An 18,342-nucleotide genomic window follows, 5' to 3' on the forward strand; every position below is an offset into this window, starting at 1 on the left:
ATATATACATATATATACATACTATAGGTCATCATTAAACAGCGTATTGAATAGGGAGGGAATGTCAATAGTTCAAACAACTGAAGCCGTGATACAGTTCAGATTTCAAAATGGGGTCAGGGGCCATAAAAGGATGGGAACCTCTGCTTTAAGAAGTGTCTGGATGAGATATTAATATATCTTATCTATATTGATCGACTGAACGGTCTCCCCTCATTTGTCAAGTCTCTTATGTACCCGACTTCATTTAAAGTGGGATTAAACTGTAAAGGGAGTCTCATTTAAAGTCACCAGTACTGCTCGACATTTCAGCAGCATTACCGTGAAATGGTTTTGAAAGAAACAGGACAAAACTGTAGAAAAAAGCAAAGTCAGTAACCACATAAAAAACTTCTATGCTGGTTGGACAAACATTAAGAAAGCATGGCTTTACCTTATTTATTGCATCAATGAACTTCACTCCTTTGTAGGTGATGGACAGGACAATACTGGGGACCTTCCTCATCTGTTCAGTGGACCTCTGGGACCAAAAAAAAGAGCAGAATTCAAATTAATGTTTGAACAGAAAAGCAGCTTCGTGGTTCAGCAATGCCACAGCTCTTAGTTGCTGCAAGACATGATGCTATGCCAATAACCTCTATTTTTTTATTTTGGTTCACATTGCCTGCCTTAGTTCATGCTTGTTTTTGGCAAGTCTCTCCTACAATAACTGCGGTGCGTTAGCTCCTAGAAGTTCGACTCACACATAGAATTTGTGTCTACCTAACTGCTCTGTATAGCACAGGATTCTTCTGTAAGTGAGCATATTGTAGACATACAGAAAGCAGATAAAAAAAACCATTAAGGGTGAAAAGGCTGCTTTCAGGTTTATACTGAAACTATCCCCAACTCACAAAAGCACCCAAACTGAAAATGATTTCTTAAACAAGTGTCACATTCATGGAGCCAGCATAGGATGAATAAGACAAGCACATACCCTCATTTTTGCACAGGCATCCTGTGTCGATTCTGTGCCTCGAAGTTCCTTAATGAGCATCGATCCTAAGTACTGGGGGGAGGCAGGAATAAATAAAGGAAAAACGTTACAAGAATGCAAAAGGGAGTGTGACGTGTTGTCATCTTAACAAAAGGCCAAATAAAGTATAAAGTTGAACTGCAGTTTTATACAGACACTTTGCACCGAGACCCCCTTAGCCCATTCTTGTCAGATCCATTGTCTCTTGAGATAAGGTTCCATTTTCTGCAGACATGTGCACTGATAACGGACTCAATTAGGGAAGGTGAAGCCAGACTGAGCCACAGAGGTCACTCCACTCCAAACACACTGTCCAATTGTATGGACACAGAGGAGTGCTAACAGAAACATGTTTTGCATGGTGTTTGTGATGCACACTTTAATTCAGGCACACAGAGCCTACTTTCAAATACAATAAATAATCCTGCTTTGTTCACACATCCAACAACAATAATTATGACTAAATATCTAACTGAAGCTTTTATAGAAGTTGAGTTATAATATCAGGATGCAAATAAACTTGTTTGAATTATTGGACGACACTCTCATTTAGAGACCATTGATAATGGTGAGGCACACTCTCATACCAGGCAACTTTAAAGTAGTTAATTAACTTAAAATATATGTCTCTGCTACATGCAAGGACAAACAGAGTATCTAGGGCATTCAGCTATTGTGTTAAAAAAAAGAAAAAACCTTTAGTAATCATATCAAACCTATTACGAATTTTAAGAAAAACAATGAACTTCATTACCAAGCCTGTTCCTTTGGCATGTGGGCGCACTCTAGGACTGGCACACACCCGTTTGGGACGCAGTAACACAAGTGCGGTGCTTAGAGCAGGTGAACCACTTTTGGATTAAGATGTATGCAGGCGTTTTGAAGCACCCTAAATATTACACCGTACACACAGAGAAATTCCTATCTACATGTGCTAACTATTGTAAACTAGTTTTGAATAATTTGGAATGAAATGTAAAATAAAAAAAAAATGTTTCCGAAGTTCAATTAACCTAAAAGGTTAGATTTCATTACCTAATAAATTTTGCAAGGATTCAATGCATGGGCTTACTTTAATAGACAACTTTTGGCAAACTGCAAGATAGATTCAAATATTTTCTGGACATCTTAGCACATTAAATTAGTTGCTTCTCTCAATTTTGGGAACAGTTAGAGAAATTAAAGATAATTAAAACTTCCCAAACAGCAAGCCTTTAAGGGAAATGACATAATATTAATCCCTTGATGTTTTGTAACCAATACTACTAAAGCCATTCAATTTGTACAAGTTCTTTCTGGCTTTTTTCCATGACCCTTTCAAAAACCTGGAATCTCCCCACATAATGTGTTAGAAAAGAATCACAGACAAAGCCAGCAGGCACAGCAAAGCACTGGAGCCTGGAAAACTAATCTGACTAATTAAACACCAGAGAGAGAATAATCCGGCAATTGAGCGCCGACAACGGAAAGCAGATGTGCATTTGTAATATGGGAAGGTCGAGATGCGCGCCTCAAGGGCATGAGAGAGAGAGTGTGGAGAGAAGACAGGAACCTCCTCCTCCATCTGAATCAATACACAGACATGCCCCAGAGATTGCAGAGGTCACGCCAGAACTCACGACCTTCTGGGGTCACACACCTTTCTCATAAGAGCAATAAAAACAACAAAGAAAACGCTTTGGTTTTGTTCGACTGTAATTCTTAATAGGATTTCATTCATTTTTGACCCAACCTTGCACCCAGGCCCTCCTGCAAAGAGCCCCATTCCCTTACATTTGCCTCATAGCTACACGACTCAAATATCAGCTTCTCCGGCTGGTGCTGCCAGTTCTGCACTGGTGCGTAGGGTGCAGCTAAGCTTGGCGGTCGTAGGGTCAGCTTTGGCTCCGGACGTTCATCATGTTTGTCCTAAAAGATGCAAGCAACATAAAGAAAGAAAAAAATGAAATGGTTAAAAAAAATATACAAATACTTAAAAACAGGTAAAGAGTGACAAGAGCACAGATTGGAAGGCCTGGAAACTGAGAAGACGGTCAACACAAATGATCTATTTGAAGAAAACCAGATACGGCATACACAGACAAAGCCTTCCAAGCATGGCATTTCTCTGGTCATGCTCTTCTTTGCAGTAAGTGGAACTAAAGTTAGATATCACAATTCTTAAAAATGACTCTAAAGTGACAGTTGCAGTTAGATGTCAAGCAAAAATCTGTTCAGTTAGCCAAACAAAAAAAGGTCTCATCTTGCTTGACGTGTCATTGCATCCATAATGGCTAACCTTGTACTTCACTCTACTGCCACAAGTGACAGTTAGAAAAAAGCAACTGCCACTTAAGTGACATGATGTATGAAGCAGAGTTTAACGTTTGATACTGGCATGTATAGTGACCAACAATGAACAAGATGAACAGATAGATAGAGATAGACAGACAGACAGACACTTTATTAATCCCAAGGGGAAATTCACATAATCCAGCAGCAGTATACCAATACAAAAAACAATATTAAAGAGTAATAAAAATGCATGTAAAAACAGACAATAACTTTGTATAATGTTAACTTGTCCCCTCCTGGGTGGAACTGAAGAGTCGCATAGTGTGGGGGAGGAACGATCTCCTCAGTCTGTCAGTGGAGCAGGACGGTGACAAACTGAACTATTTTCCATTAATACTAGCAAAAAGTACAATCTCAAAGAAGTTTTAGAAAAAAAAAACCCACAAAATAATAACATAAAAGCAATCTAGTTAATCATTATTTTAAATCAGTGCAATTTCTGTTACAGTGTAAGAAAAATCAAGATGACATACTGGCACCACTAGCCCAAAAAGTGTTTTTGATCACTTAATTGTAAATACAGCTTTTCAGATTCACTGCCGTCTAAAATAACATACAACGTTAAAAGACATCTAATAGTCCAGCAAACCCTAAAATGGTGCCTTTCTAACGTCTCACTGAGAGTAATACCTTGGCGTGCTTAGAGCACTTTGTAATTTCAAATAATCTTAATAAGCGGCGTGTTTTATACAGTGGCTACCTCTTTGGAGTTCGCTTTTGAATGGTGCTCTGCCTGCAGTCGGCAACCCCAGAGTGTTTAAGATCATTCAGGTGTGTAAAAGCACCCTGTCCCAGTTAGCACAACCTCAACACACTTTTCGTTGCTTGGTTTTGTTTCAAGTTTACTACTAGCGGGCAGAAAGCATATACTACGTCAAAGTGTGGTTTGATATTGCGTGCTGTTGTTCAAGGAGGGTCATCATTGAAGCCCACTGTATCAGGGATTAATATAGCTTTTTTTTTTTTCAGAGCCATTACTACAAATGGGAGTAAGTAACATATCTGACAATTAACAGTAACATATTTTATATAGCACCTTTAATAGAAACCAACACAATATTAATGCAATCGGATCTATAAAATGCTCGAACAAATCAAACTAAAAAATAAAGTTCTATTCAAAAGAACAGCACACGATTATGCCTTAGAGAGTAAATTACATGAATTATGCATGAGAACCAACAGGAAGACAAAGTTACCCACAAGTAAAGAAGATGGGAATGAGGTTTTCTCAACAATGCATTCTCTTTACACCTTCAGTCGGGACCCCAAAGAGTCTCAGGTGAGGGTCAGAGGGACAGCATTTATAGAGCTGCATATTTGTTCGCCAGTAGTATCACAACAGGTTCATACAAGCACTGAAATAAGCACTGATGAGGAATCAAAATACAGTGAAGAGCAATAATCCAAACATGCAGACTTGACTGCTCCTACCTGCACTCTGTGGTATTCACTGTGAGAGCGATGCACTGTATTTTGGTGATGCTCTGCTATTCTCTTCACAGATTCTCCTTGGGGAAGCAGCAGGTCCATGGAGCGAGCAGTGTAGGACTCATGGCTGAGAGGAGATGAGGTCTGTGAGATAAGGTCCTGGCACTAAGATAAAGAAAGGCACAATTTAAATGTCTTTCATGTATTTCTTTTGTAATTAGGGTTGCATCAAATTCCTGATGTTTACAATACTAACCCGGATCTGGGAGAGCCGCGGTGGTTTGACAGGTGGCTCCTCGTAAGAGCGCTCTGCCAGGGATGCAATGATCCGCTTGCGGTGACCCAGGAGAGTGATGTTTAAAACCTGAAATGAGCATTCAGAATAGGAAAGGAAGGTAAGCAGGGGCTACAAAAGCAGTGTTGTTAACCACTCTGTAGGCGACAAAAATATTTATCAATGTAACCGGAGCTGCCAGCTCTGCTCTAATTTGTTCTTGCCATGGGCTGATGGGAATAAAGTGCATCCTATAACTCAAATAAGGTTTTTAAGGAACATCTTGCCACACCCATTATTACGTGGATGGCCTGCACCAAAAACTTTACACCTTAGCATAGAGGATTCCGTGATTCTTACGTTGACAATCTCCAGCTCCCACAGGTTCTTGACACTGTCAATGGAGTGGTAACCACTGGCCAGAAAATTGTGAAGGTATTCCTGTAAACCCAGTGAATCCAGCCAGGTAGCAAGAGAAGGGTTCGCCTCACATCCTAGGGCTTTAACCTGAGACCCAAATGAGAAAGAAGTCAGGATGCTAACTGGTAGGTCACATCACTGCATTTTTTAAAAATTATTTATTTATTTTGATTATTGAATAATCATTCTGTTGAATAAAAGCTTCCTTAAACAACTCAGATAAGATACCTTGGGCAGAGACCGCGCTGCTTGCAAAATCTTCCTCCTGTGGTGAGGATCCACAATGCCGATTTCCCGTAGGTCCTGATCTTCCATTACATTGCTTCCCTAAAACAGTAAAGACAGAACAAGTTGGCGAACAAGCTGGCAAAAGAAGCTCTCATTAAACAAAACCATTTTCAACATTTCACTCCTCATTTTTGTGATCAGAAAATCATTTCTAACATTTCAAAAAAAGTAAATATTGCTTAATCAGTCCAGATTAAAATAGAGTCTTTAAAAAAAAAAAACAAAGGAATTAGGGTCATTTTATGTAATTTCATATGATTGTTGTTGTAAGAAGAAGGAAGCATTACATGTACTCCTGTACCATATCCAAAATGTCGATCATACTGGAGGCCGGAAGTCAAAATTGGAAAATTTAAGTTCTAATTCGTTTAGTAACAGTTTCTACGGACTGAAGCAAAAGAAGGAGCTACTAGAATTGTTATTGGGGGAAAAAAAATCTTTAGCAGGCATCATGAGCTGGGAAAAGGAACACTGACAACAACTCCCCTTGCTAAACAATCCTCTCTGCTTAATGAAGGGACACAAATAATAAAAGATCAATAGAAGCACAAGAGAAGATGATCCAATTCTGAAAATTAAACTAAATGTTGGCAGCATGAGTGCAAAGTGATAGGTCCTCAAACAAAACCAAAGAACAACAACAGGTAACAATGAAATGAAAATACGACTATAATGTGCTGCCTCATAGCTCAAAATATCAAATTACCCAATAACCCCTTCAAAGTGAATGCTGGTCAATAATGCAAGGAAAAAAGTTGACGTGTGGTCTACACTAAAAGATTAAAAGATAAACTGGCAAAGGTTGATGTAATAATAAAAAAGAGATCAGGAAAGTAGTGCAATTCAATGAAATGGGCAGATGCAAAAAAAAAGATAATAACTTTGAAGAATTAATTTGAAAACTAGGTAATGGTGTGGGTAAAGTAGGTACTACACAGAAAAGGAATGGAGACACCGGAAAACGGCAGAAGGTAAGGGGGTTAACAGGCCATTCATTAATAGGAAAGTGTCCCATTGTGTCCCAGAGCATTCCCAAGTCGCAGGAGTAAGGATTCAGCAGAGTTTTTGTTCCATGCTGACTCAATGGATTCTCATATTTACTACACGTTTTTTATGCCGGGAACCTCAACGTGGTCTATTGGTTTGAGATCTGGGAAATGTGCAGCCTACTGGAATACGCTTTACTCACTGTGATGGTCACAGAGCTAACTCACGGTGATGCATGCTTTATGACATGACACGTTATCCTTACCATTTTGTTCACAGTTGTGCTCTTTCACACCACTGTTGTAAAGAGCTGCCATAGGATTATCTGTGCCCTTGTTGTTATCCTGAATGTGTTTGGCCATTCTCCTCTGTCTTTTCTCATAAACATGGTATCACCTCCAAAAACAGTTGTTCACTGGGTGATTTGTATGTTTATTACACCGCTCTCTGTACACCGTAGATAGAGCAGAGGGTGAAGATCCCAAAAGGGCCTGGTTTTTGTGATGCTGGAACCACCACATTTGGCACCAATCACCGTAACATAGTCAGAGGCACTTAGTTCACACATCTTGCCCTTTTTAGTATCGCCCAAGCAACAGCTAAACCTTTTGACCATACATCTACAGTACATGCTTTAAATAATGAGTTGAAGGTACATGATTCAGGAGGAAGATCAGGATGTCTGTGCCAATGAGCAAGTGTACCTAATAAAGTGGCCTATGTGCGTATGGGGAAATGAAGAACTGGATTTGTAATATAAGCTGTATTAATTGCGCCTATTTTTCTTTAGCTTACCTTGCATTTGTTTTCATTGCTATACTTGAAAATTTATGAACACTTTAAATTAATAAATGGACTTCATGGTGGTTTGTTGTAGCATGGTTAGTTCTGCTGGCTCACAGGTCCAGCGAAATTCTGTTCTAAGTAGCCTGAGCAGTCATTTTATGTCCCGAGTCGTTTCCATGCCTTGTGTACGATGCTGCTGGGATGAGCTCCTTGAGTTTAATTAAGTTATTAATTTACAAAATCATTTTGGATACTGCATGCTATACAACTGGGATCATCAAATGGCGGCCCACAGGCTACATCCAGCCTACGTGCAGGTTTTCGCGGGCCCCAAGCCATCCCCCAAAACATTTTTTCCAGTTATATTAAAATTATTTACAGCCTACAAACATCAGACCCGTGTAAAATAAGGTACATACATAGGGTTAAAGCTGGTTATCATCGCATTTGTTTTTCCTAAAATACATTTAGCCAATAAATTTTAAAATTAGATTCTAACATCATAAAGCAGGAATTAATGATCGAAGGTGCACAATTTGACATTTTTAACAATGGGTTAAGAAGAATGGCTCCAAAAGATTTTTGAAGATGAGAGGGTTGCTTAACACTAGAATTACCAGAGTCTACGAAAAAACTCGTAGATCTGGCCCACCTTAAAACTGTTCTCACTTCTCCGCCAGCGTCCTTTGTCTTGTAAATGTGCCGATTAAGACGAGCAACAAGCAGCCGGCTATTCCATCCCCCACTGTCGCAGAACGTTCACAAGTTTTCCCAGTTCATGCCTTGTTTGATTATCTGGGAGTGACTCAACTGCTGGAGTTTTAGAGTGGAAATAATAGATCATTTTTTGGAACACATGCATTTTATGTGTGTTCCGTTTCTACAGTAATCTGTGTAAACACATTGTTAAAACAGAAACTTTGTCATATTTTAGTAATAAATGTTACAAATGGAATAGCCGGCTGCTTGTTACTTGTCTTAATCGGCACATTTACAGGACAAAAGAAGCTGGCCGAGAAATGTTAACGGTTTTAAGGTGGGCCGGATCCACGGGTTTTTTCGTAGACTCTGGTAATTCTAGTGTTAAAATTTAGATTTTAAAGCAGCAAGCATTTGCATATGTTATGCTGAGGTGAAGTTGCTTTCTTTTTCTAGCTTTTTAATATTTTGCTTTTTTATTTCTTAACTGTATTGCAGTCAAGTTGAATCATTCTCTTAATAATTAGCAGAAGCAAATGATAGTGAAGTGGCTGCTCTCCTTTTGCGTTCAGTGTCATCTGCACCACTCGCCACAGTCAGTGTTTGGAAACAATTAAGGGAGCAAACACATCAGAAAAGGGTAAATAAAAAGGAGAATGGTAAAAAGAAAATTGAGGATTTAAAGTTATGAGAGAAAATAAAAGAAAAAAAAGACTAACTGCCTGCTCTGCTTGAAGTGAGAACGGCCATTTGATTTGTGAAAAACCTCCAGCAACAGGACTGAACTTGAGAACCCCTGCTATAAATAAAAGACAAAAATCACTCCAATCCAAAACACACTCAATCCAGTAACACACTGAAATGAATATCCATTCATCTTTTTAACACAAAAAAAAAAATGTAGCACTAAAAACACCCACTCAACTGTGGATTTTCATGAAGGAAAAAAAATTATATTCCAAACAGGCAAAGTCGACCATTTTCTGAATTTCGTACAACATATACTTCGCGATCGCTCCTCTTGTAAAGCTAGATGTATGACCGGTTTAAACTGGCTTAAGACTAAGTGATGTGAATAAGTGTGTGAATAGATGAGAGTGTCCAGGAGTGAGTAAGGGTATGTGGGCTGTGTTCCCTTCGGCGAATAACGATGAGGTTGTGTTACCCTAAGGCCCAGCACAAAAAAATATCTGAACTGCCATGTCTCCTTCATATGCAAAGGAAGGACAAGATTACCACTTTATTTTTGAAGGCAAGTGTACTGTTGCTTCCCATAGGCAGTAAACGGATGAAAAAAGAATTTCAGTTGTTCACATAAAATATGATGAATGGCGGGACAGAAAAGTGGAGGATGTGGTTTCATGTCAACAATATGCAGCAAAAGTGGGTATGGTGGTCAGTGATTACTATTCTGGCAAAATTTAAACTACATAATGGTAAGACGAAAGGCAATGCATTACTGAGGACACAATGTGCACAGCAGTGTCTGGTCATCAGCATGAAAGAAACAGGGCTCCCTGTTCATTTTATCAAGAAAGGGCTGATTACAAGCGAGACCTTTTCAAACATAATGACTACCTTAACAGAACAGGCATTGCACACTGATAGGCCACGACATTATAATCGGTTCTATTCTAGAGCATTCTGTACACTCTATAAACACATATACACCAATCAGCCAAAGCATTAAAACCTCCTGCCTAATATTGTGTAGGTCACCAAAACAGCTCTGACCCGTTGAGGCATGGATTGCTCAGAACCTCTGTAGTAGTCTATGTTAACAGCAGATTCTTAAGTCCTGCTAAGTTGCAAGGATGGGCCTCCAAGGATTGCTTTTTCAGCACATCCAACAGATGCTTGCTTAGACCGAGATCTGGCTAATTTGGAGACCAAGTCAACACCCTGAGATCTTTGTCATGTTCCTCAAACCATTCCTGAACCTGTTTGCACTGTGGCAGGGTACATTATCCTGCTGAAAGAGGCCACTGCCATTACGGCATACCGTTGCTATGAAGGGGTGTATGTGGTCTGCAACAGTGTTTCAGTAGGTGGGTGTGTGTCAAAGGACCCAAGGTTTCTCTGCAGAACAAAGCCCACAGTATCACACTGTCTCCGTCGATTTGCCGCCTTTCCATAGTGTATCCTGCTGAGAACTCTTCCCCGGGTAAACAACATATATGCACCAGGATGTCAGTATGATATAAAAGAAAACCTTCTATTGCTCCATGGTCCATTTCTGGCACTCATATGCCCACTATAAGCACTTTCAGTAGAGGACAGAGAACAACATGGGAACTCTGACCAATCTATGGCTACATAGCCCCCAATGCAGCAAGCTGCAATGCTCTGTGTGTTCTGTCGCCTATCCCTCATGGCCAGCATTAAGTTTTTCAGTTTGACAGATTAGCCTTTGCTCCCCATGCGGATCAGAATCTTGGGCACCCATGACCCTGTTACCAGTTCACTGGCCAGTTCCTAGAACCACTTTTGGTAAGTACTAACCACTGCATGCTGGTAACTTCCCACAAGCCCTGCCAATTTGGAGATGCTCTGATTCGGGCGTCCAGCCATCATAATTTGGCCCTTGTGAAAGTTGCTCAGATCATTGAACTTGCCCATTTTCCCTACTCCCAAAGCAAGAATTGACTGTTCACTTGCTGCATAATACAGTATAACCTACCCCTTGACGGGTGCCATTGTAATGAGATAATAAACGTTATTCAATTCAGTGGATTTAATGTTGTGGGTCACTGGTGCACTAGAAAATTAACTGTTTTATTAACTATGAATTCTCAGTTTTGCAGAGGAATACAGAAAGACTAAATCCAGAAAAAAAAGAAAAAAAAAAAAAAACCCCAACTAAATAGAAACATAACTTTGTTTTTCTAACAAGCAGATTGGAACCTGTTTCTTCTTCTTCCAAGACTTAAACACATAGCCTTTTTCCATTTTCAAATTACCCATAGTGGTTCAGCTGCCATCTTGCTGAGCTAAACGTTAGCTTGACTGAAGGACTTTTGAAGTTTACTGCACCTTTTAGCACCTTTTGCCTTGGAATAAAGTCACCGGTTTGGAATTCATGGTTAATGGTAGCAATTATTACAAAATAAAAACCAAAAAAAAAGTTGATTTAGCATGATAATCTACTGTACTAGAATACTGCTCCAGCCCACGAGGTTCTTTTCACGTTTCAATGGAGGATTGCCAATTCCAGTCCCCCATATGTACGAACACATATGGAGTGATCGTTGTTTAGCTGACACTTTAATCCTTAGCCATTTCCATATCACAGTGCTGCATTTTTCTTGGTATCTGCATTTTTGTAATTTTATTGTAATCATTCCATACAAATAGATCAATTTTTACAAAAAATAGAATTGAAAACAAATCAACCCCCACCCCTTCAATTCAATCATTTGCAAATGCACTGGTAGCAACAGAGCTCTCTCTATATAGTATGTGATGATCATCATGGTTTGACACCGTCAATTTTCTAATTGACAAAACCTAAATCTATCATAACAAATCTACTTGTAGCATTATAGATTCATTATTGTCATGTGTATGGGGTACAGTGAAATACTTAGTGCATGTGATAAATGACCTGCAAATGTTGTCACTTTTACGGTGACCAGGATTAGTGAGTACTTTACTTCTGCCACTTCTGCGGGTTAAGTGGCTTACTCACAGTCAAATCTAGTGGACAGATACCACACAACTGTGTGTTTTACAGCCCAACACCTTAGTCAGAAGGCCACACCAAGTCCCATCACTTCTGTTATTAACAGAAATGGTTGACAAATTCCTTCTCGACTGACTGCTATGTTCCAAAAACCATAATACAAAATCTAGCAACATTGTGGCAAAATACTTAGGGTTATGGTTACCCTAGGTTAGGTTAGGGTTAACCTTCTCACATTTGAAGCATCTTGGGATCAAATCCAAGCCTGAGTGCAGTCTATGTACAGATCAACATTCTTCAAATGTCTGCTCTTTTGGGTACTCTGGGGCTCCTCTGACGTCTCAGTGATGTGCAGGGTGGTTTGGTTTGTGGTTCTAACCTGGCCCAATGTGAGTGAGTGTAATAGACTGGTATCCTCTTTAAAGCCAGTTTAAGCCTTGCAGTAAGCTCTTGTTTTCCACAACCTTGTGGTAGAACAATCAGTTTGGGGGGGAAAAAATAAAAGATATATATAAATATAAATTTTAGGTGATTAGCTAGCCAGTGCACCAGTTTTTTTATGTACCTGCCCTTTTTTCTTACACCAAAACCTTCCCACTTTATGAGGAATTCAAACTAATAGCAGGTACATGGTCGTGTGTATTATGTCTATAGTATTGTTCAAAAATGTGAATAAGAACCATTCACTGGAAAGCAATGTAGCCATTGCATCGGAAAAGTTATATTCATGGTAGCGTTGTGCATTATGCCAAAAATGGAAGCCCATCCTTTGGACAAGTGAAAGCTCGCACTTCACAGGCTGGCAGCCCAGCTCATTCTCATTAGAATGCAAAGAGCGCTCTGCAGCTGTTAAGTTCTCTCAACCAGAACCAGCTCCACAGGAACAAACTCCTCCAGTTTAAGCACATATGAAAGATGCCAGGGTACCTGACTAATCGTGTACCCTGTACATAGTGTCATGCTTGGTAGTGTCTTATTTGAGCTATAAGCTTCCCTGAAGTACTGCAGACAGATTTTTATGTCACTCATAGAGGGGGAAAATAATAACTGCTGACACTACAGCATTACCCCTTGCTCTGACAAGAAAAAATTAAATAGTTACATGGAAGAAAAGAAGAGGGGGCACTATAAAAAAAAAAAACACTCGACAGGCATTCCTCTAGCGCAAATGCTACTGATAAAACAACCAACTAAAATATAAATCATATTCAGCCTTTAGTTTGTTAGATATCTTCATTATTACAAAGAACAAATACATAGAACTGTCTTAAAAATGGTCTATTTCTCACAAAGTTTGTACACACAGTTGTTCCCTCTCACAAAAAAGAGACAAACACAAGGGTAAGAAGTACATGAAGTAGAGCAAAAGAGTGAATTAGGACAGGAAGGATGCCACTAGGCCTATATATTGATTGGGCAAATTGGATTTGTCTCTGTTATGATACTAGCAATGCAGTGTGGTAGCTGGATAAACATGAGCTGAAAAGTTTTATGCTCATCCTGTACAAGTCAAGTCAAGATGGGGAGCATGCACTGGTACAGTGTGTTGCTGCACACTCTACACGACGAAACAACTCGGGATCCTGGTTTGCAACCCCTAAAGCAGACACGCGGTCCAGTCCCACCCTCCGGAAATAACCCTCTATCTGCCGCATCCAGGAATTACGTGGGCGACCCCTTGGCCTGGTCCTGCCACTCGGGTCCCCAGCAATGAGGACCTTACGAGCCAGATCACCCTCGGGGAAATGCGTCACATGGCCATAGTGCTGTAACTGACGCTCCCTCACAATGCAGGTAATTTGCCTCATTCGGGACTCCATGAGCAACCGCTCATTCGACACAAAGTCAAACCAATGGTACCCAAGGATTTTCTGGAGAGACACAGTACTAAAGGAGTCCAGTCTTCATCATAGGCCACTGGATTGCATCCATATCTCACAACCATATAGCAAGACAGGAAGCACCAGGACTCTAAAGACATGGACCTTCGTCCTTTTGCATAGATATCGGGAGCGCCAGACACCCCTTCCCAGCGACCTCATGACACCCCATGCCATTCCAATCCAATCCATCTACTGACTTCATAGGAAGAGTCACCAGAGACATGAATGTCACTGTCAAGGTAAGTAAACCTCTCAACAAGGTCAACACTCTCTCCGCAAACAGACACACTGCTGATATCTGTGCCTAAGAGATCATTAAAGGCTTGGATCTTGTTTTTTATCCAGGACACTCGCAAGCCCAAACATTCAGACTCCTCTCTCCGTCTCGAGAGCCCCAATCAGAGCCTCCGTTGACTCCACGAAGATCACAGCATTGTCAGCAAAGTCATGATCCGTGAATCTTTCTTCACCAACAGATGCCCCACAGCTGCTGGACCCCACAACCTTGCCCAACACCCAGTCCATACAAGCATTAAACACAGTAGGAGCAGAACACACCCCTGATGAACCTCAGAATCAACTGGGAAAAACACAGAGGTCCTGCCTCCACTCTGCACAGCACTCACAGTACCCGTGTACAGGCCAGCCATGAAATCCTCAGGACGTCCCACAGGGCAGCTCGATCAACTGAGTCAAATGCTTTGCGAAAATCGACAAAGGCTGCAAAGAAAACTCTGCCGATATTGACGTTTGCGCTCCATGAGAACCCTCAGTGCCAGGATGCGGTCGATGGTAGACTTCTTAGGCGTAAAACCCAACTGTTCCGGTCGCTGGCAGGTGAGTAAGTGATCACGGATCCTATTGAGGATAACCCTAGCAATGACCCAGCACTGAGAGCTTTGTTATCCCCCGTAGTTGCTGCAATCCAGGCGATCACCCTTCCCTGTCAAGATAGGGACAACAAATCCCGTTTTCCAGTCAGTTGGGATGATGCCAGTCTCCCAAAGATTGCTTGCAATGCCAGGAGGACAGCCTGGAGAAGTTCACCCCGGATACCACAGATCCCTGCAACCTTTCTCCCCATCAGCTAGTTCACCACCTGTGCAATCTAAGCGAGATAGGGTGGTTCACAGCTAATTGGAGGATCAGCCACAAGAACCGTGGACCCAGAGATATCCAACGTCCTAGCTGGAGGATCAGTGTTGAACAACTGCTCAAAGTAGCCAGCCCAGCAGGTCACAACTGCAGTGTCATCCGTAAGGACCGTTCCATTTAGCTGCCCTGACTGCGATTCTCCAAGGAACAGATTCAGAAGTGCGTAATGCTTCGATTCCTCTGTAAGCAGGACGTGGGTTGCTAGACCACAGATGGTGTGTCACTTGCTCACAGATTCCTCTAACAAACGCCTCTTTATTTGCCCTCAGAGCCCTAGCAGCCATCATTCTCAGTTCCCGGTACAGACCAGAGTAGCCATTGAGCCATGCGCTGAGACTCCTCTCGATGATATCCAGGGTGCCCTGCGAGATGAAGCACCGGTAACACCAACACCACCCTCAGCAACCTTCAGGGTCTTGTCACAGAAGGTCTCCCACATCACATTAGGATCGGCAGTCATACCCAAATCTGAAAGTTCCTCACACAAACTGTGTGCAAACTCATTAGAAGCAGCCTGGTCTTGGAGTCTGGCCAAGTCCAAGCTCATTTTCCTAGTAGGTGGTAACCTACTGGACCTAAGCTGGATCCTAAGAGTAGCAACAACAAGTCTGTGGTCAGAATTCACAAATTGGGCACTTCTGTAGATCATGGAGTTTTAATGGAGAGCCTCCAGCGTCTACCCACAAGGATTTGAATGATCTCCTTCACTGCACCACCAGTATTGGAGTACCAAGTCCAACAATGCACCTGTAATCTTATTTTTGATATGAAATTTAAAGTAATAAATAGGTAATTACCAGAAAAGTTATAATAGATTCCAAGTAGGTCTAAACACTTTTAGACTAAAAGAAAAAAAATAAAATCCAACACCCCAGAAACTCTGATTCAGTAACCTTGTCAAAACATAGCTTTACCCCACAGACCTCAGTGAAGTACTGTAGAAACGGATCACTAGGACACTGCTTCTTTAGAGGAGCCCTTGAGAAAGAAACTTAAATTAAATTCAGTCTCTCTGCACCTAGCAATTATAAGTCTGCAAAGAACCAGGTCTCGCAGACAGAAATGGAGATGTCAGTCATTTTTGCCACTCCTTTCCAAATTAATTGGCTATTTGCTCCAAGATCAACAATTGTTCATGTACATTGATCTTTGCTCCGTTTTTCCTGCAACACACTTTGTTTTGAAAAGGAGAGATAAAATCAAAATCATTGCTTGACATTCATACCATCTGCAGAACAAGACCACTAAGAAACATAGTTTTGTCATCAGGGTGTAAATAAGTAAAGTAATTGCATCTGTGGTGCCCATCTTTTCTACCAAGGGTCACCTATGGCCTAAGATTCGGAGCAGATATTGAATTTATTTGACTAACTAGAGGTAATGCAAAAAATCTTGTCAGACAATATTAAGCCTCTCAACATCTTAATGATGCCCAATCACCAAAGAAATCTTTCTATATTATTCTGCCTTAATCTACCAAATACCATCTTAATGTATGTGCGAGTGTTTATTTATATATATCTATTATCTAAAAAAATATAAATATTATATAAAAAAAATCTTGGGTTGAGATGTGATCATCTCGGAGAGACACTGAAGTCCCGCGAGACTTCTTGCACATCACGCCCTACTTACAAACAATTTCTCGGAGACATGCTTTAAATGTTCCACGAGACAAGAAAGTGAGACAAAAGGACAGCTGCTGTACAGGCTTTAAAATGATCGACGTGCAGCACGACATGCAGATCATGCAGTGGCAGAGACGCGAAGTGGCTAGCGTGAAGCTGGGGGTTGTGAGGTGGGTGAGTGAAGCGATTTAGCCATTTGCTAAAATCATTTAAATTAATTTTTTTTCTCATTAATGTACACACAGCATCCCATATTGACAGACAAAAAAAATAATTTTTGAAATTGTTGCAGATTTATTAAAAAAGAAAAACTGAAATATCACATGGTCCTAAGTATTCAAACCCTTTTGAACTAATACAGCTATGAGTCTTCTTGGGAAAGATGCAACACGTTTTTCACACCTGGATTTGGGGATCCTCTGCCATTCCTCCTTGCAGATCCTCTCCAGTTCTGTCAGGTTGGATGGTAAACGTTGGTGGACAGCCATTTTTAGGTCTCTCCAGAGATGCTCAATTGGGTTTAAGTCAGGGCTCTGGCTGGGCCATTCAAGAACAGTCACAGAGTTGTTGTGAAGCCACTCCTTCGTTATTTTAGCTGTGTGCTTAGGGTCATTGTCTTGTTGGAAGGTAAACCTTCGGCCCAGTCTGAGGTCCTTAGCACTCTGGAGAAGGTTTTTGTCCAGGATATCCCCATACTTGGCCGCATTCATCTTTCCCTCTATTGCAACCAGGCGTCCTGTCCCTGCAGCTGAAAAACATCCCCACAGCATGATGCTGCCACCGCCATGCTTCACTGTGGAGACTGTATTGGACAAGTGATGAGCAGTGCCTGGTTGTCTCCACACATACCGCTTAGAATTAAGGCCAAAAAGTTCTATATTGGTCTCATCAGACCAGAGAATCTTATTTCTCACCATCTCAGAGTCCTTCAGGTGTCTTTTAGCAAACTCCATGCGGGCTGTCATGTGTCTTGCCTCTCCTCAGTATGTGGAGACAACCAGGCACTGCTCATCACTTGTCCAATACAGTCCCCCCAGTGAAGCATGGCGGTGGCAGCATCTTGCTGTGGGGGTGTTTTTCAGCTGCAGGGACAAGACTACTGATTGCAATCGAGGGAAAGATGAATGCGGCCATGTACAGGAATATCCTGGACAAAAACCTTCTCCAGAGTACTAGACCTCAGACTGGGCCAAAGGTTTACCTTCCAACAAGACAATGACCCTAAGCACACAGCTAAAATAACGAAGGAGTGGCTTCACAACAACTCTGTGACTGTTCTTGAATGGCCCAGCCAGAGCCCTGACTTAAACCCAATTGAGCATCTCTGGAGAGACCTAAAAATGGCTGTCCACCAACGTTTACCATCCAACCTGACAGAACTGGAGAGGATCTGCAAGGAGGAATGGCAGAGGATCCCCAAACCCAGGTGTGAAAAACGTGTTGCATCTTTCCCAAGAAGACTCATGGCTGTATTAGCTCAAAAGGGTGCTTCTACTAAATACTGAGCAAAGGGTCTGAATACTTAGGACCATGTGATATTTTAGTTTTTCTTTTTTAATAAATCTGCCACAATTCTTTTTTTTTTTTGTCTTTCAATATGGGGTGCTGTGTGTACATTAATGAGGGAAAAAAATAATTTAAATGATTTTAGCAAATGGCTGCAATATAACAAAGAGTGAAAAATTGAAGGGGGTCTGAATACTTTCCGTACCCACTGTGTATATATAAAATTGCATGTGCAAATAGGAGGCAGACGGTGG

General features: G+C 41.0%; 1 protein-coding gene across 7 annotated transcripts in view; it reads right to left on the reverse strand.

Annotated features, from left to right (window-relative positions):
• The window catches only part of LOC120525944 (ankyrin repeat and SAM domain-containing protein 1A-like), a 145,556-nt gene that overhangs the window by 26,929 nt on the left and 100,285 nt on the right, over positions 1 to 18,342 (reverse strand). For all 7 annotated transcript variants that reach the window (XM_039748674.1, XM_039748675.1, XM_039748673.1 and 4 more), the window contains 7 exons: positions 5,703 to 5,801; positions 5,415 to 5,561; positions 5,037 to 5,144; positions 4,784 to 4,945; positions 2,789 to 2,923; positions 977 to 1,048; positions 434 to 520 (listed from right to left, as the gene is read on the reverse strand). In XM_039748674.1, the coding sequence (XP_039604608.1) occupies positions 434 to 520; positions 977 to 1,048; positions 2,789 to 2,923; positions 4,784 to 4,945; positions 5,037 to 5,144; positions 5,415 to 5,561; positions 5,703 to 5,801 (810 nt within the window). The remainder of the gene's footprint in view (positions 1 to 433; positions 521 to 976; positions 1,049 to 2,788; positions 2,924 to 4,783; positions 4,946 to 5,036; positions 5,145 to 5,414; positions 5,562 to 5,702; positions 5,802 to 18,342) is intronic.

Source organism: Polypterus senegalus, chromosome 3 (genome assembly GCF_016835505.1).
Source record: "Polypterus senegalus isolate Bchr_013 chromosome 3, ASM1683550v1, whole genome shotgun sequence".
NCBI classification, from domain to species: Eukaryota; Metazoa; Chordata; class Cladistia; order Polypteriformes; family Polypteridae; genus Polypterus; species Polypterus senegalus.